The sequence below is a fragment of the Asterias rubens genome, chromosome 1, assembly GCF_902459465.1.
Source record: "Asterias rubens chromosome 1, eAstRub1.3, whole genome shotgun sequence".
NCBI classification, from domain to species: domain Eukaryota; kingdom Metazoa; phylum Echinodermata; class Asteroidea; order Forcipulatida; family Asteriidae; genus Asterias; species Asterias rubens.
This window is the reverse complement of record NC_047062.1, coordinates 1113871-1136997: the sequence shown is the minus strand read 5'-3', so window position 1 is coordinate 1136997 and position 23127 is coordinate 1113871. Positions and strand designations below refer to the sequence as shown.

At 38.6% G+C, this 23127-nt stretch overlaps 1 protein-coding gene across 9 annotated transcripts in view; it reads left to right on the top strand.

The window, feature by feature from the left end:
* LOC117296642 (regulator of G-protein signaling 7-like) overlaps nucleotides 1-23127 on the top strand; it is a 125362-nt gene that overhangs the window by 87611 nt on the left and 14624 nt on the right. For 3 of the 9 annotated variants that reach the window (XM_033779715.1, XM_033779707.1, XM_033779733.1), the window contains exons 9-13: nucleotides 5534-5595; nucleotides 8513-8629; nucleotides 10676-10807; nucleotides 12893-12967; nucleotides 15678-15879. In XM_033779715.1, the coding sequence (XP_033635606.1) occupies nucleotides 5534-5595; nucleotides 8513-8629; nucleotides 10676-10807; nucleotides 12893-12967; nucleotides 15678-15879 (588 nt within the window). Of the gene's footprint in view, nucleotides 1-5533; nucleotides 5596-8512; nucleotides 8630-10675; nucleotides 10808-12892; nucleotides 12968-15677; nucleotides 15880-18685; nucleotides 18707-22163; nucleotides 22236-23127 lie in introns of all 9 variants that reach the window. The other 6 variants (XM_033779668.1, XM_033779676.1, XM_033779684.1 and 3 more) reach the window with 3 other exon arrangements.

Here is a 23127-nt window from a genome sequence, read left to right as displayed (position 1 = left end):
GGTCCAGATTGGTGATGAGCTTCAAACCAGCCAACCACATCAGGGTATGCTAAGGGCCCAATTTCATGGCTCTGCTTACCCGCGAATTATGCGCTTACTATCATCGATTCCCCACTTACGTGCAAGCACTGAATTTCTGCGCTAGCCTTGTAAGCCTAGAATGCCTAGTAATGGAGTACGCGCACGCAGAAACCAAAATTCACCGCTAACCCGTGAAGTACGCTTGCGTAAGCACAGAATTCCCTGCTTCCGTAAGCGCCAATTCTTTGCTTACAGTAAGCAGAGCCATGCAATTGGGCCTGGATTGTTGGCTTTGCATACACACTAACCTATCCTTAGGTACTTGTCTTATGCTTGTGTCAAGGATAACTTCTCCAGCGAGGTAGACATACATACAAAAAAACTCAATTAACGAGCAAACCCAGCTGGTATGGCTAATTGGGGCATGGCACTGGAACAAATAACTGCCATTTTTGTGATTGAATGTTATAGAAAAGTTTGCGGTAACACCATGTAATAACAATCTCTCAACGAGTTGGGGTGGTTCTGAAAAGAACCGTTGGATTAACTCGACGTTTCGATCAGTATGCTCTGATCGTCTTCTGATTGAATGTTATTAATCATGATCTACATGTAATTAAACTTTGCTCCCACTGTAACTAAGGCCTGATTCAAACTAAATATTGACAGCTAGGTAGGCTTTTAACAAAAATTGATATCGTCATCAAATTTAATAAGGCCATGAAAATTTGATGCTCTACTTTTTGAAGCCAGTCCACCACGTTGTGGTAGTATCCGCACAAAGCAAAGATATTGATAGATGAAAGAATTTTACAAATTTTGCTTCAATATAAAAGGATGTAAGAATCCTTCGTGTTATCCAAGTACATCATTCTTTTAGGGTTAAACTTTCCAACTACGCAATTAGGTGAAATGAAGGACTTACCCATCACCAAATTGTAAACCATTTGCACATGACACCCGTCAGAATTCATTTATGCAAGTACAAGCACAAACAGTGGTAAACAAACGTCATGGTTTTTAATGCTTGATATCCGAAATAAGCCATTATGAACAATATCGCCAGTTTGTTTCCATTTTTGCATTGAACTTAGCTTTACAATGAATCTCCCACCTTATTTTTTTGAATTTTCTTGCATGAGACGGAGACCACTTTTTAGCAAGAAAACAAAATCCCCCAAGAAAAAAATTAAACGACCGGAGTAGGTTGACTTTGTAACTCTGGGTTTCCCAATGTACGTCTGGGCCCCCTATGCTTAAGAACCCCCTATGCTTAAGAACCCTAAACAAATGTTGATTGTGTGTCCACGTGTCCCATTAGGCAACTCAGTCTCAATGAATATGAGTAAATGAAATTTTATCATGTCTCTGATCAATAAATAGACAGGTTGTTCATAAAACCTTGTCATGTGATCTGTCAGCATTTGGTAGGACATACACATCCAAGCCCCCCCCCCCCACTACTTTTTTACTTTTTTTAATATATTTTATTCAACGTCATTCATTCAGCAAGGCATTAAGGAATTCCCAATGGTTGGAATTGATTTTCTTGTTCTTGGTAGGGATGAGCCAATTGCTTTTAATACTTTCACATCACCTCATGGCTGGGAAGCACAGCAGCTCAATGTGTGGTCACTGCAGAGCAGACAACTCTCTTTGAGTCTGCGAAAGGTTCCTGGAAAATAAAGCAGTATTTCCATGTTGTGATCAACAATTTTGATGGAAACATTTTCTTCCCAGTTAGGTGGAATGTTTTTGAAGATGTTTTCCTGATTGTTGTACATAAACTTCCTGATTGCAAGATGGAATTGTTAGAATCTCTGCAACTCTCCTCAAGTCTGAAAAAAAACTTCCCTGAAAGTAAACAAATCCTTCCATGTTGTGATGAACAAATTAGAAAATCTCCCTGATAAGGGAAACTTTTCCCTGTTGTTGAATGTAATTCTAGATATCTTCCTGGTCGCTTTACCAGATATTACTGATTGCATTATGCAAATGTTGGAATCTCTGCAACTCTCCTAAAGTCTGCAGAAACTTCCTTCCATGTTGTGATGAACAAATCTCCCTGGTTATGGAAACCTTTTCCCTGTTGTTAAATGTAATTCAAGATTTCTCGGTTGCTTTACAAAATATTACTGATTGCATTATGCAGATGTTGGCAGCTCTGCACTCTCCTAAAGTCTGCAAAAACTTCCCTGAAATTAAACCAATCCTTACAGATTGTAATGAACAAATCTCCCTGATTATGGAAACCTTATTCCTTTCATGTAGAATGTTATTCTAGATTCTACTTGATTGTTGGACAAACTCTCTCTGGTTTCAAGATGCGAATGTTGGCAGCTCCATTACTGTTTGGTTATTCCTTATCGAAACCTGCGGGAATAATGGTCATACAAGGGTTTCCTTGTTAGCTAAACCTGGAAGTCTTCTTATGGAAACCTTGCTTAATGTAACAACAATCTAGTTCAGCTTATGGAAACCTGTGGGAATATGGCTCAGACAAGGGTTTCCTTGTTAAGCTAAACCTGGAAGTCTTCTTACGGAAACCTTGCTGAATGTAACAACAATCTAGTTCAGCTTATGGAAACCTGCGGGAATAATGGTCATACAAGGGTTTCCTTGTTAGCTAAACCTGGAAGTCTTCTTATGGAAACCTTGCTTAATGTAACAACAATCTAGTTCAGCTTATGGAAACCTGTGGGAATATGGCTCAGACAAGGGTTTCCTTGTTAAGCTAAACCTGGAAGTCTTCTTACGGAAACCTTGCTGAATGTAACAACAATCTAGTTCAGCTTATGGAAACCTGTGGGAATATGGCTCAGACAAGGGTTTCCTTGTTAAGCTAAACCTGGAAGTCTTCTTACGGAAACCTTGCTGAATGTAACAACAACAAGTTAGTTCAGCTTATGGAAACTTGTGGGAATATGGCTCAGACAAGGGGTTTCCTTGTAGCTAAACCTGGAAGTCTTCATATGGAAACCTTGCTTTATGTAACAACAACAAGTTAGTTCAGCTTGTGGAAACTTGTGGGAATATGGGTCAGACAAGGGGTTTCCTTGTAGCTTAAACCTGGAAGTCTTCATATGGAAACCTTGCTTTATGTAACAACAAGTTAGTTCAGCTTATGGAAACCTGTGGGAATATGGCTCAGACAAGGGTTTCCTTGTTAGCTAAACCTGGAAGTCTTCTTATGGAAACCTTGCTTTATGTAACAACAAGTTAGTTCAGCTTGTGGAAACTTGTGGGAATCTGCTCAGACAAGAGTTTCGTTGTAGCTAAACCTGGAAGTCTTCATATGAAACAGTCTGAAAGGAATTATGTTCTTAGTCAAAATTTACTAGGAAATTCCTAATATAATGCCGTTTCTTGAAAGATTCTAGAAAATTTAAATAGAAGGTTTATATTTAGGGTTGGGTTCACCTGTTTATAGTTGGTGGGAACCATCTTCCTTGGGACCCAAACTTTTGAACTATAACTTGGATCAATTAGACATCCAGTTGCTTTGGATCCTACTAGGAATTGTTCTTTATAAATCCCTTTCCTCCATATAAAAAGTGGAGGGGGTGGGGGTTAGACAAAGACAAAAGTAAAAGGACAGGACTTGAACTTGAATTTGATTTTGGCTTGTAGTGTTTGTTAGATTCTGAAGTTTTATGAAGTTTCTCGTGCACCCAAATTACTACCGCTCCTCAAACACATTAACTCTCACCTTTTTAAAGGCAGTGGACACTATTGGTAATTACTCAAAATAATTATTAGCATAAAACCTTACTTGGTAACAAGTAATGGGGAGAGGTTGATAGTATAAAACATTGTGAGAAACGGCTCCCTCTGAAGTAAAGTAGTTGTAGTTTTCAAGAAAGAAGTTATTTTCCACGAATTTGATTTCAAGACCTCAGATTTTGAATTTGAGGTCTCGAAACCAAGCATCTGAAAGCACACAACTTTGTGTGACAAGGGTGTTTTTTCTTTCATTATTATCTAGCAACTTCGATGACCAATTGAGCTCAAATTTTCACAGGTTTGTTATTTTTTGCATATTTTGAGGTACACCAAGTGAGAAGACTGGTCGTTGACAATTACCAACTGTGTCCAGTGTCTTTAACTGATGTAATCATCGCAATGGGGATAGTGTGTATGATTCCCTGTAAACATCCAAAGAGCCCCTAAACATGACCATTTTCTTCAAGAAGAGACTCCAGACTCAGTTGTTCTCCCAAAGTATTTTCTGTTTTTTTAAATTTATACTTAACGTGTGTACTCAGCACCTTTGATCAAGTTGTATGGATTCCAGTGCTATGTAATTTGTTTTGATCGATTGATTGATTGATGCCAGTTTAACCCACACATGGATGTACATTACCTTTTATTGGTAAACAAGAGAGTAATTTTTAAAATGTCGTCATTGTGCCTCTCCTAGCCTTGATTTCCACACATGCCAGGAGTGACTTCCACCCCCCCCCCCCAAACTGTCTCTCAGCCCCCTACTTACCTCACCTGCCGAGATAGCTAAAAGGAATTTTTTATTCTGCTTGTGTATTGTTAAATTAGTCATTTGTGCTTCGTTGGATAAATTGATTGGGTTTTTACCACTTGAGGTTTGCTCATTTTGGCTGTCCACGTCTCGGAGGGTGTCGGCTAGACTGTCACGCAAGCCCGGCGATGGCATAGCGGGGCAATGACTCTCAGAGACCTTACTCGTACATAGCTATTGAATTATTCATGAGTCATGTTCTGTGTGCAGCACCTTCCAAAGATAAAGAGCGCCAGAATTTCCATGAATTGCAAGAAGATGAAATTGTTCTTGAAACGTTTCTATTGAAAACCCACTCTCCGCAATAGTACCAGTTTGAGGAGTTTGTAGGAGTATGGATTGAGTTGTTTCCACATGACCAGGGGTAATAATGTTGAAACCCCATGAGCGTCACTGTGTGACGGACCTGAGCGCTATATAAGAATCCACTATTGTTATAATTGTTTGTATTATTATTATTATTATTATTATTATTATTATTATTATTATTATTATTATTATTATTATTATTATTATTAAGTGCCTTAGAACATACCTGAACTATATCCACTTCTAATCCAAACAAGTGTCAATGACCCCTGGTTGAATTGGCAGATTATGAAACAAACGCAATGAGTGCTCAAAATGTGAAAACCTTGTCTTAATGGATACTTACACTAATCATAATTCCTGACATCAGATGGGTTTATGTCTTCTGGATTTCTGGTCTGTACTTATAGATTGTTAGTATTTGCACCCCCCCCCCCCTTTTGGCTGAGAAGAATTCATAGAATTTTTGTCCAGTCGAATCCAATCTAGTGCTTTTACATTTGAGTTAGAATGGAACGCTGAGTTTGTTTCAGTTTCTCAGCATAAATAAGGCAGTTAATAGACTGTATGGACGCTGTGAGTTTCCCCCCTCTTTGGACTTGGATTTTCTCTTGTCATAAATGGTTTATTTACACATTTCTTGTTTCCCCCTCAATTTTTCTTACACAGGTTGAAATGCAGGCAGCAAGATTAGAAAAGAGACAGTATAAGACGTCGAAAGTAGCTGAACTGTAAGTATAGTCATTCCGAAAGATGTTATTAAATTTGGTCAGTTTTCTTGATTTTCTTTTCTTTTTGTACTCCCCCCTTCCACACCCACTCAGCAGACCACAGCAGTGCCCTTTTGTTAAATCCTTGCTTTGCATTACTTCTTCTTTTTTTTCTTATTTGTTTTTGTTCTTTTTATTATGCGTAAATACAAATACAAATTCCATAAGCAACAACTATATAAGTTCAGGTCTACACAAGTTCAAAGCTGTCTTCCCAAACTTTGCTTTGGACACAACATAATGGCTTCTGACCGCACCCCTGAACAAAGATATTGACTAATAAAAGAATTCCACCAACATAGGGCTGGCTAGCTCAGTTGGAAGAGCACCTTATTAATCTGTAGGTTGTCGGCTCAAATCCCGCTCCCAGTCAATTTGAATTTGTTCAAACCCAAACTGTTTTAAAACTTACCCATATAGTCAGTTTCCCTCGTGTTGTGTGTGGTTTAAAAATAATTGTACTGCCACCGGTCCCAATTTCATGGCTCTGCTTACCGCTAAATTCTGCACTTATTTTCACCTGGAATTCCTAGTAATGTGGAGTGCTTTTGCACACAAGCCAAAATTTCCCCCTAGCCCGTAAAACACGCTTGACGTAAGCACAGAATTCCTCGCGTCTGCAAGCGCTGATTCTTTACTTATGGTAAGCAGAGCCATGACATTGAGCCCTGATGTGTTGTAACCAGAACAAATGCATTGTAAGCAAATAGTCTAAAAACTGGGCTGATATGGTTGGCCAAGACACTGCTAGGGTTTAACACTTTTAGTATTGAAATATTGTGTTTTGAACTGGTATTGACCCCTTGAACTGAGGTCACACATGGCGTACTGTCTCACCACTTTAGCAGTCAAATATGCTTGTCCTTATTATAGTCGATGCAGCATCGCCTAAAATGCACATTGACTTCTAAAATGGCGTAAATGAAGCATTGCCTAAAATGCGCATTGTCTTCTAAAATGGCTTCAATGTAGCATCACCTAAAATGTGCATTACAATGTATAACACACGTGGGCATTGACTTCCAAAATGGCGCAACCAAGATAATGTGATGACGTTAGGTGAATTGGGGTAATAGCCACATAGTGCATGTCTTCATTCTTTGCGTGATTGCATGTGTACATTTGCATGTGTATGAATGTTATATCTACATGTAATGCATACATGTGTTGAAATCATAGCAACTACCCTTTCATTTTATCCGTATTGGTGGGTTTGGCTACGACTTATTGCTATTAGGTTTGACTATGCCTGAAGCATATAGCTGTAGCACCAAAGTCTAGGGCCTTAAACTGATGCTGTCTAAGCATATTTGTAGCATTTCTGTGTAATTTCCTCCGTTAATTGTTATTTTTGTTTAAGTGTACCCAAGTTGGCCTCACTTCTTCCTTATTGGAAGCCAAGATGTTGCAAAGTTTAGTAAAACATTGAAGTTGCTGTTTGAAGTGAGTGGATACAAAAGTGCCTACTCTTGATTGATTTGAAGTTTGCCAAGTTGGCTAGAGAGTTTCCTTACATGATGAGCATCACTTAATCAGAGAAAAATTTCCTGCATGTACTATATTCCTTCACCCTCCCACACCTCCCAGACAAACAAGATATACCCAAACTTTAAACAGAGTTATTTCCTTGCTAATACGCTGTGGTTTTGTTTTGGTTGTTTTGCTCTTGTTTTCAGATTAACCGGTTTTCTTTTTGCCACTTTCCTACCACTGTGTTTCCTTTGCCCTGTGTTCTTTTTTTCTACTTTCTTTGCATGATTGTGTCTCTTTGCTCTCTCGCTATGTTGTTTGCTAGTGATGGTGAAATTGGTTTGAAATGCCCTCTGCTTGTCTACCACCCTGTAAGGTAATCTTGTTTTATCATGGGTTACGGCAACTGCCATGGTTCCATTTTTATCTTAATGTTGTGTTCATTTGTTTTCTTTTTAAATTTACCATGTACATTTCAATTTCATTGATTTGTGAAAACTGGGAAATTTTACTGAAAAGAAACAAAATGAAACAATTATTAAAGGTTATACAATCAGGTTTTTTTTTTAACAAACTGCTTAACAAATCAAGCATATGTAAAGTTGCAAAATAAAATAAAAACATGCGCCACAACAAAATTTAACCTATTCTGGAAGGTTTGTTTTTGAAAAAAACAATTCCAAAAGACTCCTGAAAAAAAGAATATTTTTCCTACGAATAGGTTCTATAAGTACAGGATAATTTCGATCCATATTTGTACATCTTACCTTTTTGCATGAGTCTTCCAAGTGTTTATGTCTCAGCATATTTGTCTGTTTTGATAATCATTTAATTATGTCTAACATTTAATAATTCTTGTGACAATTTTTGTGACGGTATCATGGTATCCAAATACCTAAATCTGTATGCAAAGCCATCTCACATGTCTCAACCATTAGCGAATCCAGTAAGTTTCTACATGTAGTAGTCAATAAACCATAAACCCTCCACATGAAAAAAATAAAAATAAAAATAAAATGTTGAACATAGATCTTTTCGCGAATACCAAAAGCGCAAGCACTAACTGTTGAATGAGGTATATGCTGGTCTAGCTAGTGATCAAACTTAGGTGCTAGCTCGACCAGCATGCACATCATTCCGCGCCTAACGCCCGCGTACTGAGTTATTGCGAGATGGTCTATGTGCCCTTTGTTTGCAGCTGAACTGCCCTCTCATGATATTTGTCCAGCAGCAACAGCACAATTCTTGCAAATTTGGTTGAGCCAAATTTGATGATTGCGCCCACCACAGGGCAGAAGTTCTAATGTTTTGGTTTTACTGTGATGTTAGACATCGTCTATAAGTAATAAAGTCAAAGCATAATTGCTTCGATAAGTTTCTAACCTGTCATTGTCTCTGTGTTTAACAGATTGATAAGTTACTGTCAGCAGTACCGAGACTATGATAGTTTCCTGTCAGCACCAACAGAAGGAACCAATCCCTGGCTATCCGATGATCCCTTAATGTGGGAAGCTGCCACAACCATGTAAGTAGACAGCCAAGAGAGTATTAATAAGGGTCAATGACCTCTAACACTCTCTTCTTGAAGGGAAAGAGTCTCAGATTGTTTTGTGACTTGAGATGGGCCAATGCACTCAAACGTCACTGCTGATTAACGTATTAAGTACCGTCATTACCAGAGTTCATTTTAATGTGCCAAGAGTGTCTCTGACAGATATGACACACTGCGGGTGTCCATTATTATGAATAGTAACAAAAGTTTGTCCAGTTGTGACGAACAACGTTTGATTTTATGAAGCTGGTAACTGATTTCATAAATCTGCCTACTTCATAAAGTTGCTTACCGATTCCATAAAGCTGGTTACCGATTTCATGAAGCTGGTTACCGATTTCATGAAGCAGATGGTTGTGTGATTGGTGTCACACAATGTTTTGCTAAGCAAGGTTTTTTTGTTAAGCAATAAATGTTCTGCTTACCAGCTAAATGAAATCAGGCCTGAGAATCAAGGATTATTATTACAACTAAATATTTTGAACAATCCACTACTCACACACTAACATGACTAAAACAATTATATAAAAAAACAAAAATAATAATTTATAAAAAGCCTGGGGTCGATTTTCACAAAGAAAAAGGAATATCTCTTGGGACTAGTCCTAAGAGATATTAAAAACTTAAGGCTGGTCCTAAGTAAGGATGAGTAACTCATTTAGACTAGTCCTAAACTCGAGATAACACTATAGTCCTAACTCTTTGTGAAATCCACCCCTGATGTGACATTTTTTTTTTACTGAATCTCTCTAGATAAACAACAGAACTTGATTTCTTAAAGCTAAGAAATTTGATTCTTTTTTCTAAGTTTCATTGAATAGTTTGTACACACCTTTAGCCGTATTGTAATCTCAAACCAGTTAATAAACCTTTCTTTATTATTATTTTTTTTTCAAACTCCCAGAAAACAAACTCGTCCTCTACATTCAAACAATAAAAAAAATAAAAATTTTTACAAATATTAATAAAGCGCAATGACAACACACACCAAAAGAGCTTCAACTCACTTTGTGTTTGGCTTAAAAGTCTCGCTATTGGTACTGCAGATTTATAAGACTGATACCTGCCTCTCTGCGTGGTTCAAATATGCTGAGAATAAATGCTATTTTGGCTCATCCACCTCAAGACAAAAAATACCAAGCATAAGACAATATAAAGGTCACAGTACACTACACAAGTTAACCCTGGACATGCTGGAATAGGTAAAATGGGTTATTATATGAGACAGGAACTTCATCCTGGATGACAAAAGTCAAAAACCAGGTCAGACTACAAAGTCATCAAGAAATTGAAGGGGTTTGAATCGACGCTACCGCCTGGTCATCCCAAGAGAAGCATTCTTCCTTAAGCTAAATTACTACTTCTGTGGTGATTGGCATCGTTTGACTTAAGAAGTTCGTCCTGTGTAAGAAACTCTAGATAAAGTGAGGGATAAAGTTGACTCGAGGGGGATGCGTAGGAATGACAGCGTTCCTAAGGTTCTTGTCTGAAAGACAGATACGGAGATCCTATTTTGTCAATGATATCGATGATTGACTGATAACTGAACCAGACCCCCCCCCCCCGCTTCTTCCTCGCTCAGCCACCGTGAGTCAAGACATTATCACCTGCTTCGCCTGCTATTTCTACTAACGATCTAACATTGTACTTGATTCATTGTAGATGCATGTACCTTTACTATCTACCGCATCTAATGGACCCTGGATTGGGAGTGGGGGGGGGGGGGACTCTGACCGGACCTGCACACATTGGCAGATTCAAATCATAAATGGAATCTTGTCAAGTTGGATTAAGTGACTACAGTGAGGGAGAGAGATAGCCAGTCACTATATGTTAATTGGCCATCACTGATATACAACTCTATATATACTCCATGCCTCCACTCACTGCGGAAACACTCAACCGACAACTCATCAAGCTTTCAACATCTTAACGTCGACTTCGGCAGAGCTCAATTTCTGCAGTTTGGTACTTTTGTTATTTGTTCTTACTCATGTATAATTCATTTTATTCGGATAGGAACCTGAAGGATGTACCTGTGTGGCGAGTCAAGAAGTGGGGTTTCTCCTTCGACGATTTGCTGAAGGATCCGTTAGGCCGAGACCAGTTTGCAAGGTTCCTTGCCAAGGAGTTCAGTCAAGAGAATCTAAGGTGAGAAAGCTTCTTTAATATTGACCGTGGCCCAATTTCATGCCTCTGCTTACGGCCGAATTCTGCACCTGCGCTCACCATTCTTTGCTTACTGCGCAAGCTCTGATTATCTGCGCTAGCTTCAGCAGTGAGAAAGCCTACTATAAAACATGGAGTGAAGCACAAAATTTGTGCATTTAATGCCCTGCTAACCTGGGAAATAAGCACGTAATTCCCTGCTTCTGTAAGCGCCAATTCTGTGTTAACGGTAAGCAGAGCCATGAAATTGGGCCCTGGTAGCTATCATGGGGTTTGATATTCGTCCTACTGTTGGACTGCATGCCAGAGGCCAGTGTTTTCAGCAACAGGCCAATAAACTTATAGCCAAAGAAGTCCAGCAGCCGATTTCACAAAATGGGTAACAGGTTACCTGTGAGGGCAGAGTTGGTTCTTGTGATTGATTAGCTTAGTGCGCTACATATTTGGCGGCACAGGCTGTATACTCACCAGGGAGCTGAGATGGTTTAGGGAATGATTTAAGGCCCAGTGACCAGGGGTAATAGTGTTGAAGCGCCATGAGCGTCACTTCTATATAAGAAGCCACTATTATTATTATTATTATTATTATTATTATTATTATTATTATTATTATTATTATTATTATTATTATTATTATTATTATTATTATTATTATTATTATTATTATTATTATTATTATTATTATTATTATTATTATTATTAAAGCAATAGGATTAATCCGATCTCGAGTTAGGACGAGTAGCTAGTCCTATCTTGGGATTAATCTTAAGGTTTACATGTAACAGTGCAATTCCTAAGATAAATCCTAAGTTAGGGAAGAGTTAGGTGAAATCTACGGCTCGGGTCTTGTGTTTGTTGTTGAAACGTTGACTTTCAATGGGTAAAAACCAAAATTAATATTCTTTATCCCCGATGCAAATTTAACATCTATCATGACTTTCAATCTGTTAAATGTTTATTGATTATTGAAGATTACTAACCCCACAACAAACAATTTGATTAATCCTCTCTTAGATCTTCAAAAAAAAAATTCTGGTCCAGTTAATATTTTGAGCTGCAAGCCCTGGGGTCTTGTGGGTCCCCCTCCCCAATTCAAGTCCTGTACTTTGGTCAGATTTCCAGTTTGTTTGCCCTTAGAAATATGTACTAAAGCTGGCTTGCAATTCAAACTTGAAGTTACTTTGCTTTCAACATTTTCACAGTTAGTTGAGATCAACAATGTCCGTGTTGTGTAACCCACGTCGATGTAAGGGTAAAAACAATCGTTAATTATCTTTATCACTGCCTCTAGCCACTGGGCTAGCTGGGTGGTCTAGGTTCAACACAAATCTGCAAAAATCGTGGGTTTGTATCCCACTCGAGTGATTGTCTCTGGGTTTTTTTTCACAGAACTCTCAAAAGTACTTTATAGTAAACAGTGCTAAATACACATTCATAAATACCTCAGACAGTTTCACTATTCCTATTGGGAGAGAGCATGTCACATGGGGGTGTTAAACCTTTGATAATGACCAGTGTTTATAACCGGTTGTGAGCGGATACTCTGGCGCGCTAGTCTTGATGCAAGGCGTTTCTTGTTACGGGCGATGCAGGCGCTGTCGGTGAGTTGGCCGCGCTGTGTGTGAAAGGGAAACCAGAACGTGTTGCACCAAGACTATAACGAGCATGCGCACGAACGGAATTGGAAACTGTCGGAAATAGGCATGCAACACACGGACGGAAGTCGTACATGTACATGTAACATGTACATACCATGGAGGTAGAAACATACAGAGCTCAAGCACATGCGAAACGTTTAATTTTTACAGAGTTTCTTACTTTGATTCGCCTTTTAGCCAAACCCTTCGGCTCTGGCCTTCATCATGCGGCAATTTGACCCTGCCTGTTTTAAACGGCCGTGAAAGAACTAGTAGCTACCCTTTTATTCCCTTAAAGATGTAAGGGTAAAAACAAGTTGTGTTCTTTATCCTGTTGCATAACTAACATCTTGTTTGGTATTTTATATGCCTGGTTAGTTTTTTATGCATTATTTGACATGATTTTTGTTTGTTTGTTTTCTTGTTGTAGATTTTGGATAGCATGTCAAGAGCTGAAAGCAACAGCGATTAGCAAGGTACCAGCCAAAGCACAGGAGATTTACAAGTAAGTGTTTACAATTAGGTTGTCATGGCGGAGGGGTCATACATGTAAGTGTATACAATTAGGGTGTCATGGCGGAGGGGTCATACATGTAAGTGTATACAATTAGGGTGTCATGGCGGAGGGGTCATACATGTATTGTATACAATTAGGGTGTCATGGCGGAGGGGTCATACATGTAAGTGTATACAATTAGGGTGTCATGGCGGAGGGGTCATACATGTAAGTGTATACAATTAGGGTGTCATGGCGGAGGGGTCATACATGTAAGTGTATACAATTAGGGTGTCATGGCGGAGGGGTCATACATGTAAGTGTATACAATTAGGGTGTCATGGCGGAGGGGTCATACATGTAAGTGTATACAATTAGGGTGTCATGGCGGAGGGGTCATACATGTAAGTGTATACAATTAGGGTGTCATGGCGGAGGGGTCATACATGTAAGTGTATACAATTAGGGTGTCATGGCAGAGGGGTCATACATGTAAGTGTATACAATTAGGGTGTCATGGTGGAGGGGTCATACATGTAAGTGTATACAATTAGGGTGTCATGGCGGAGGGGTCATACATGTAAGTGTATACAATTAGGGTGTCATGGCGGAGGGGTCATACATGTATTGTATACAATTAGGGTGTCATGGCGGAGGGGTCATACATGTAAGTGTATACAATTAGGGTGTCATGGCGGAGGGGTCATACATGTAAGTGTATACAATTAGGGTGTCATGGCGGAGGGGTCATACATGTAAGTGTATACAATTAGGGTGTCATGGCGGAGGGGTCATACATGTAAGTGTATACAATTAGGGTGTCATGGCGGAGGGGTCATACATGTAAGTGTATACAATTAGGGTGTCATGGCGGAGGGGTCATACATGTAAGTGTATACAATTAGGGTGTCATGGCGGAGGGGTCATACATGTAAGTGTATACAATTAGGGTGTCATGGCGGAGGGGTCATACATGTTAGCATAAAATTCGTAGTGTGGGTTACAACCCCAGTTGTGACACGTGTGTCCTTGAGCAAGATGCTTTGCTATAAATGCTTCTCTCAACCCGGGGGTATAAATGGGTAGCTGCGAGGGTAGAGGTTGATATTGTAATTGAAAAAGCCTTCTGAGCGCACAGCAGCTCTGGCTGTATACTCACCAGGGAGCTGAGAAAGATTAAAGGAATGTTATTGGCCCAATGACCTGCAGCTGATTTCACGAAATGCTACGATTAATCCTATCTCGGGTTAGGACGAGTAACTCGTCCTAACTTAGGATGGGTTCATAGCCTCCTACTTATTTGGATACGGAATTTAACTCGTCCTAAGTCCTAAGATTAATCCTAAGTTAGTACGAGTGTGGGGAAATCGACGACAGGGCACTAACGTACGCTATTGTACGCTGTTGTAAAATGCACCATATAAGAACTAGGTATAATTGTACCTAATTAAACAGGTTTGATCAATGACTCACGGTTAAGTAGTTGTTGGTTTGAGACCTACGTAGCCCACGCACACTTAAGTTGAAGGGCGACTACGAAATGGTATTGGCCAGTTCTTTTAACAAGTTCATGAAATTGACATGGACATAGGGACAATATTTATACTAGCTCAATTTATACTAGCTCAGTAATCGGTTGTCATGAGCATGTTTGTGTGTGAAGTGGGCATGGAAAACAATGTAGTTACATCACATTTACAGATAGGGTCCAATTTCGATAGAGCTGCCTAAGTAGACAATTTTGCTTAAACATTTTCTGCTCGGCAACAAAAAAGCAGGTTTCCAGTATACAATTGTTGCACGCTGTGACGGGATCCATGGTGTTTTGTACACTCAATGGGGAAAATGGCACCCGAGGCAAAGCCGAGGGTGCCATTGGCCCCCCAGGGTGTACGAAACCCATGGACCCAGTCACAGCGTGCAACAATTGTTTTGTTATACCTTGGTAACATTGTTATTCCTCTTCTCAAAGTTTTGTTGTCATCTTCAATCATTGTTAAGACGGAGCAGTGCATGGTTTAATCATGGTTTAAAAAGCAGACGAACAGTTCAAATAAGAAACAATTCTTCACCTGTTCCCTCGAACCCTCGTGTGTTTCGTACAGCGCTGGAAATCGACCGACGGTGGGAAAGATCAAGGTGATGTTACCCGGCGCGCTGTGTATACGCGTAGCGCGCATCTTTAGCCATGATACATGCGTATTTGTTGCACGGCACATGATTGGTTCTCGACCAATCAAACTTCACAATTTGTTACTGAGATATAACAATCACAGATGTGATATGCTATTTTGGTTGGTAACCTTAATACAGTAAACAGTAAAGATTTTTTTTGCTTGCCAAGGGTTTGACTGTTCAAAAAGCTTTTTTTTTTTTTTTTTAATGCAAGTTGCCAGACACACAAGTCCTGAAGGCTACTTCAAGGTGTGGGCTACAGCTGAAACAGGGTTACCCCCTTTACAGTCCATGTGGATGTAGGCTTGGGTATAAATCCGAAGCCTGGCTGGTAGAGCAGAAAGCACTACCTCCCCAATTTTAAGTAGCAAGTGTCACGACCGGGACTCAAACCCACACTCTGCTGATCAAACAGATTGAATCCGGTGCTCTTAACCGCTCAGCCATGACACGCCAGATGGACCAATTTGTTTACGTAAAGAAAATTTGTCTGCCAAGCAAAACAGATTCTTTAATACTTTTTATTCTATCAATATTTTTCCAGTGAATTCCTGTCCGAGTCATCACACAGTCCAATCAACGTGGACTCCAAGGTCCGGGAGGTGACCCGGAAAAACATGAAAGGAGCTGGGAGGTATACATTTGACTCGGCCCAGGACCATATCTACACGTTGATGCGGAGCGATAGCTATCCACGATTCCTCAAATCAGATCAATATAAAGAACTTCTTAATCCCAAGAAAAAGGTACACACTGCGTATTTTTCGTCCCTACTCTGTGTTGGTGTCTATATCATTGTAAAAGAAATTGGAGGGAGACTTTTGTTTTCAGTGTTATTGTTGGTTTATTTTTTGATTAGCCCCACGTTGTATTGTTCATTCTTTCCACTATGCTTTGGGCATTGCCCACTCTGGTTCTGCCGCACCATGCCCACGGCCAGTTACAGTACCACCTTAAGTTGCAACTCACCTTAACAGAGCTGGTTACTTGTGAAGCTATGCTGCATTATGTCACTGTGTTCTTCTTGAACAATTCGGTGCATGGATTTCTGAACGTCTACCTAGGTTTTGTTCTACTCAAAATATTGGAACCAAAAGCATGTGCACATTTCTAATTGGGGCACTTGATTTCTTGCATGGCTTTCTATTCGTGCGTCTACTTCTAGTGTGGGTTAAAAGCGCTGCACTGATTCAACAAGCAAGAGCACCTTCAACAATGAAGCCTCACTAATTCATGCTTAGAAAGGGAAACAATTATTCACAATTTTCATTTTGTCTAGAGTTGTGTTCAATGTGTTCTTAATTTGTTCTTTATGTGTTCTAAATATGTTTTAAATGTGTTCTACATGTACATGTAATTGTGTCGTAAATGTGTTCAAAAACATTCAGAGTCCTGTGTCAAGTTTTCATTCCTAAGGACAACCACTTTTTGTTTTCTAGTTCTTTTCCTAAAGACTTCTCTGATTGGTTTGATTTCTGGCTGATTTGCACGAGCGGTGCACATGTTTCGCATAATAAATAACCTCTAGTCGAGGGCACCCTACTGAAATGACATCATCATGGGCATAAGGTCTTTATTTTGGCAGATTTGAATCTATGTTCTTTCAATCTTACTCTGGTTGTACTATATTTATTCAAAAAGTTCAACCAATGCAAAATTTGCTATCTTCAAATTGTTAAACTTAAAATTTGAGAACGGGTTAAAAGTTATGTATTTGAAAGAAATTGGGAGTTAATCAGGAGTTTGGCATTGTTGAAATACAGTGGTTTCAGCAATGGAGTTACATGTACTTTGACATTACAGGCCCAAATCAAATCAATCTGTTTGAATTTATACATTATCTGTTGTTAATTACAACTAATCCGACCCTCCCACCCCCTCCGGAAATCTTTCCTGCACAAACTCTGGAACCATTCTGCATATGAAGTGCAATTGTTCATTCTCTGGATGTTGCAAGTATACCATTTCATTGATTATCATCAAAACAATCTCTTAATTAAGTTCAATTGAAGTTTGGGTGGAGTACAACATTTGCCAAAGCCCATACAACCACACCCCACCTATCCCCAAAACACCCTTAAACAAAAACAAACGAAAAGGATTAAAACAAATTCTCTTGGAATAGAAGGATACTGGCCACAATAGGGGTACTGTATATGACATTTCAATTGAGTTTCTAAATGTTTGCAGCCATTTTCAAAACCACATCTTTGACTTTTAGGTTCCTGCTGAAGCTCCTTCAGTAATTTTAAGAATGTTCACTTTCTTTTTTCTCCAAACAGGCGGAGGCTATCCTAAGTTAAAGCCCAAGCCTTAGGCTCGTTTCATACTTCATGCGACGCCACTTTGACGTCACATGGTTCGCAGCATTTGAACACAATCAACTGTTGTGAACTGATTCGTGAACTGATTCGTCAGCATTTGAACACAGTCAACTGTTGTGAACTGATTCGTTGCGAATTTGTTTTCATAAAAATTTGTTTCGCATTCGCAGGAATATGAACATGGCTTTAGTCATGAGTTTTTAAAATGGCCTGAATAAGAATGTAGCTCCATGATTTAGTCTGTGACTGATATGTTTTCTTAGTTCCTCAATAGCAATACACATATATGCAGGCTGGTTGCCAGACAAGTGTTTAATTTGGACTTCTAGAAGTTTAGCGAATATTGGTTTCACCCCCCCCCCCACCCTTTCCCGCCCTTCTATGTCCCTTAGACCTCTTAGTTTGGCTTCTAGTTTTGTCTGTTCGTTGTCTTTGAGTTTGTCTATGTAGTAGAGTACAGATTACTGTCATGTGTTTCAGTTAATTGATGCTGCACTTTGGTTTTTAATAACAGAGCATTTTTAACGCTGCCCTTTTACATGCGTCACCTTTTTTTCTCGCACAATATAGCACAATTGTTTCGCCCATGCTTGTGTTTATGAGTGCCTGTTAAAGACACTAATTGATTCTTGGCATTTTGTTCAGTTGTTAATGTCGATAATTGTGGTAAGTGATTGCTGTAAATGCACATTATTGCAAAATTATTGAAATACTGAAAATACAATAACAAGTTGTAAAACATTTACCAGCTTACCAAGCTAGAATATTTAGAAGTCACAGGCACATTTCCATGTACACCTACTACAAGTATTCCAGAGTATTTCTTTGTTGGCTGTCATTGTCAAGCTCCTTGACTGCATGGTGGTGATTGCTGTGGGATGTGAACTACAAATACAGGCACCCGCCTAGTCTGAATCCTAGTCTCACTTTGATTCGGACTGATGTGTGATGGGACAATAATGCACTCATACTACATTCTTTATAAATAGACATACAAACACTGATTTCCAAAACATTTTCCGTGAACAAAATTTAATAATAACTCTTTCTCTCTCCTGTCCTTCACATCCCACCTTTTGTCTTGCCCACCTTTTATCATACTGGATCATTCCCTTTGGACCAATGCCCCCTTTACCCCCCTCTCTCTGGATTACATTCATGACCCCCTCTCTACGCCCCCATTCTCCGCTCCGTCTTCACTGCCATTCATTTATTATGCTGCACATAGTGCCTGAGTCACTGGGAAAAGGTATGGTCAATTCCATGGCTTGCTTTAATCCACATTCTAGACCCATACACATCATCACCCCTCTTCACCCCTCATTATTAGTAGTCCAAATTCAGAGTATATTTTATAAACTCCATCAGGAATAACTATATGCAACTTTATTGATGCCAAGTTAAACCAAGATGTCAGCCCCCGTGACTCTGCAGAATGACCAATGGGAGTATCAATTTAAACCCTCTCTGATTGGTTGCGCTGTTATGGTTGCTGGGGACTTTGTTTGTTTTGTAAACTCTGCAGCAAATAAGTTGTGTATCTGTTCTTATGTCCAATTTGCTAACAGTCTAACATGTAGATATCCACTTTTTAAGTTCATATATGGTAGATAAATACTTTATAAGTCAGATAATCTACATGTAGTTGTTTTTTCATCGTGAAGAAATAGTCTTATAAGTATTTAAAGTAGTACCATTTTAAATCATTTGTTGATTCTAAGGGGAAGCAAATTTCTGCGTTGGATGACAAATCCAATATGATGTAGCATAGCGTTTTACTTCGGCCCGTTTATAACATCCCCTTCACAAGCCCCAAGCTGACTACAACAACTATTCGGAAATAATGTTTATTCCTTGTTCTCTAAATACCTACTTGACATCTTGTTGGATATCTTTCATGAGGGAGTAACATCCCAAGATATTAAATCACATCTATAAAGAAGATGACATTCCTTGCTCGTCCCCAATCCCTGTGGTAAAAGTAGCCCTCCTCTAGCAGCCTCACTACCTCAGGCAGCGCGTTGTATTGATACCTTTCGTCACTAACCTCTGGAAGGGAAGAGCTGAAAACCAATGTTGATTAGCTAACAAAAACTGCTGATTTGCATTATCGCTAGTTACAAACAAAAAACTTTGAGCGCTTTTGGAGAGCTTAGTACACCGGTGTCAAAATGCTTTAATTCAAGGCAATACATTTCAAATAAATATATGTTTCTATGTGGTCACCATAACCAAATACACGACGTGTCACAAGATTGGAAAATAACAAAAGGGGGCTCTGCGTAATCTCTAACACAGAATGGATCAACTATAGGACCATTTAAAATGTCCAATATATTTTGATATTTCAAAGTCACACTTCCAGGGGTTATGATCATTCTGGGGAAGAGAAGAAAAATGGTGGTCATACCTCGCTGGGAACGAGGTAGTCACGTTGAGGCATCAGCAGTGGTTATTTTATAAAAGGTCCAATCTTTAACGATGCTGCCGCAGCAAACAGCCATAGCCCTAGATGAACACTACTCGAGTTGAGATACACCAAGTGAGAAGACTGGTCTTGGACAATTACCAATAGTGTCCACTGTCTTTAAGTGCTACAATAAATTAAACAAAGTCCTTGATAATTAATTCAAAGTCTTCATACAAGCTCTTTAAATTTTAAGATCTTTTAAGTTTATTTGAAACAATCACCATTCCGGGTTTTTTTCTGCTTAGCAAATTTTCCAAAAACTAACCAAGACATAATTATAATATTTCCTTTATGACTCTGGAAACGCATATCTAAAAAGCCACATTAATTTTTTCAAAGTGAACAGGGGAAAGAAAAAAAGGTGATTTTCTTTTAACTGATCTTTTGACTGTGAAATATCCGGCCGATGAATTTGATGATAATTTGCAAATCAGATACGCCCCCATTCTGCAGGCCATTATCTGAAGTAACCCTCGGTTCCTACCCAAATGCCTTAATCTTTTTTCTCACCCTCCTCTTGCCATTTTCTCATTCTATTACAAGATAGCCGCTAAGTGGGAAGGAGTCAGACTGCAATAAGATTTCTTCTGATTACTCTAGATTGGGGGGGGGGGGGGCGTCGACGACGCAGAGATTGAAGAAGTAGGCTAGGAGCGTAAAAAGGCTCATAAAGAATTCCTAGGTCAGCACTGTACTTCGGCTAAATTATCTGATGACTATTAAAATTCAGTGAACTTTGTTTTGTTTTTTCGTTTTTTTAATTATTTTTATACTGATTTTACTGAGTCATTCAAGAAAAAATGCCAAAACTCTGGACTCTAAAAGAATGTCCAGTCGCCATTAGGGGAGTTTATTTTTTATTATTTTTCCTTCAAGGCATGTGAAGTTGTTAACCTTTTTCACTTCAGATAATAAAAAACTAAAACTAGACAAAAGAAATAAGTAATTTAAAGCCATTATACACTTTCGGTACAGAAAAAAAAAAAAGTTCACAGATTTACAAATAATTTACAGGGTTTACAGAATGTAATGGTGAAAGACTTTACTTGAAATATTGTTCCATAAAATGCTTTACTTTTTGAGAAAACATTAAAACAATATAAATTCTCGTTAGCGAGAATTACGGATTTATTTTAAACACATGTCATGACACTGCGAAACGCGCGGAAACAAGAGTGGGTTTTCCCGTTATTTTCTACCGTCTCCGATGACCGATTGAGCCTAAATTTTCACAGGTTTGTTGTTTTATATATAAGTTGTGATACACAAAGTGTGGGACTTGGACAATACTGTTTACCGAAAGTGTATAATGGCTTTAACAAAAGTTCGATTAGTTGTTTCAAATTTTAATGGGGATACAAATTATGTTTTCATTTTATTTACTTAACTTATTAATTTGCACCTTAGTTTCAGCTCGGTCACTAGGTTATTATGAGGAGTGTACAATCTCGACAGAATATCTCAAGATGTTTTCCCATTCAAGAAAAAAACGTACATCATATCAAAGTTGTTGCTCATTTAATTTGGAGATGCTTAGAAAAATGCAATTCATCTTGTACAATAACAGACAGAAATATGTGTAGGATTCAATCTGTTTTTTTGTTAAAAAAAAAAAAAAAAACACTTTTATTTGATAAAAAGCTGTTTGATGGAAAACTTATCAACCACAACTTAACCTTCTAGAATACTTGTTTTTTTAAATTTACAATGGATTTTCACGTTTGGAAAGCCAATGTGACATGTCACAGTATAATGTCGGCCATCTTTGCACAAATTTTCAAAAAAACGCAACTTTAATTTTGCGTATATATACAGTGTGCTTGCAGCACATGTGGATTTGATCAAATTCATGCATGATTCCTCAGTGGAAATACTAAAACATGGGACGCACCTCAAAGCCAAAACCCACAAGTCACCTGTAAAGATGGCCTCTATCTGGACTAGTCATACTTTTTCATTGCTTCCTTTTCAAATTGTGAGAGTATTAACAGAGGTTTTCCCTTGAAGTGTACACTCATTCTTGATATTACTTTAAAAGTAGTCAAGCTTTATGAAGTAGTAGAAGCTTTATGAAGTATAGTAGAATTCAGATCGTATTAGCATCCTCCCCATACTCCTTTGTTTCCTTTTCTCATGAAAGGGCCCAGAATTATAAACTGCTTTAAATCTGTTATCGTGCCAACCTATGCTTTAACGTTGTATATTCCCTGCCTTCTCTCTATGATCATTGCGGCAGACTAAATCACTCATACCCAAACTGCCCAGTCTGGCCAATCGGATGGACTTCCTGGATAAGTGAATAGCAATGGTACATGGTTCGAATTCCCCTTCATAGTCTTTCCATCACAGGCCGTAGCGCACTCAAAACATTGTAGTAGTTATTGGACATTGGAAATGAGTGAATGTGCATGATCGGTGAATGGTGAATGTTAACCTAAAGAAGAATCCACCAATAGATTTATTTTCCTTTCTGTTCCCCCCATTCCTTTTTTCATTATTTTTGGTTTGCAGAATGAGTGATAGGGTGCATGCAAACTCAATGATATAACAGTACCCCCTTATAATGCACCAGAGATTCATAAAAACCAAACTGCATGTCACGTCAGAGTTACTTGCCAGTGTTCCTAGTTTTCAAGGACAAATTCTTATTTTTTAAATACCAAATATTCAACCATTTAAGTTTTTACAACATCTTCTTATGATGTTTGAGGATTTTCTAAAAGAGAAACCTCAGATGATAATGTCTGTCTTTTGGAGACAAAGAAAATAACTTCATTTAAGAAGAAAAAAGCTAAGCATTAATACCCAAGCAGCTTTTGTATACTATTAGCAAATTTTAAACACAAAGACTTCACATCAGATACAGTAAACAAAAAGGTTTGGTTAGTTTCTCGAAGACTAAGAATTCAGCTCCCATCCTGTGAAAGTTCGGTCAAATTTGGAGGTCGATCTTGATTAATGGGGGGAAAAAAGATTTTTTTATTTGGGGGTGAACATTTATATTTGAGCTTATTCCGATTGTGGTAAACTAATCGTAACCCTGGAAGCTTTGGTAATTTGGGGGTCATCAAATTATATTTTTCTCACTTTGACAAGTATTTAAGATGAATTTATTTCTCTGGACGAGTGGAACTGGCATTAGAAGTGAGATTTCAAAGATTGAATCCAATCAACTGTTCTCAATTGTGGTGAACGAATTT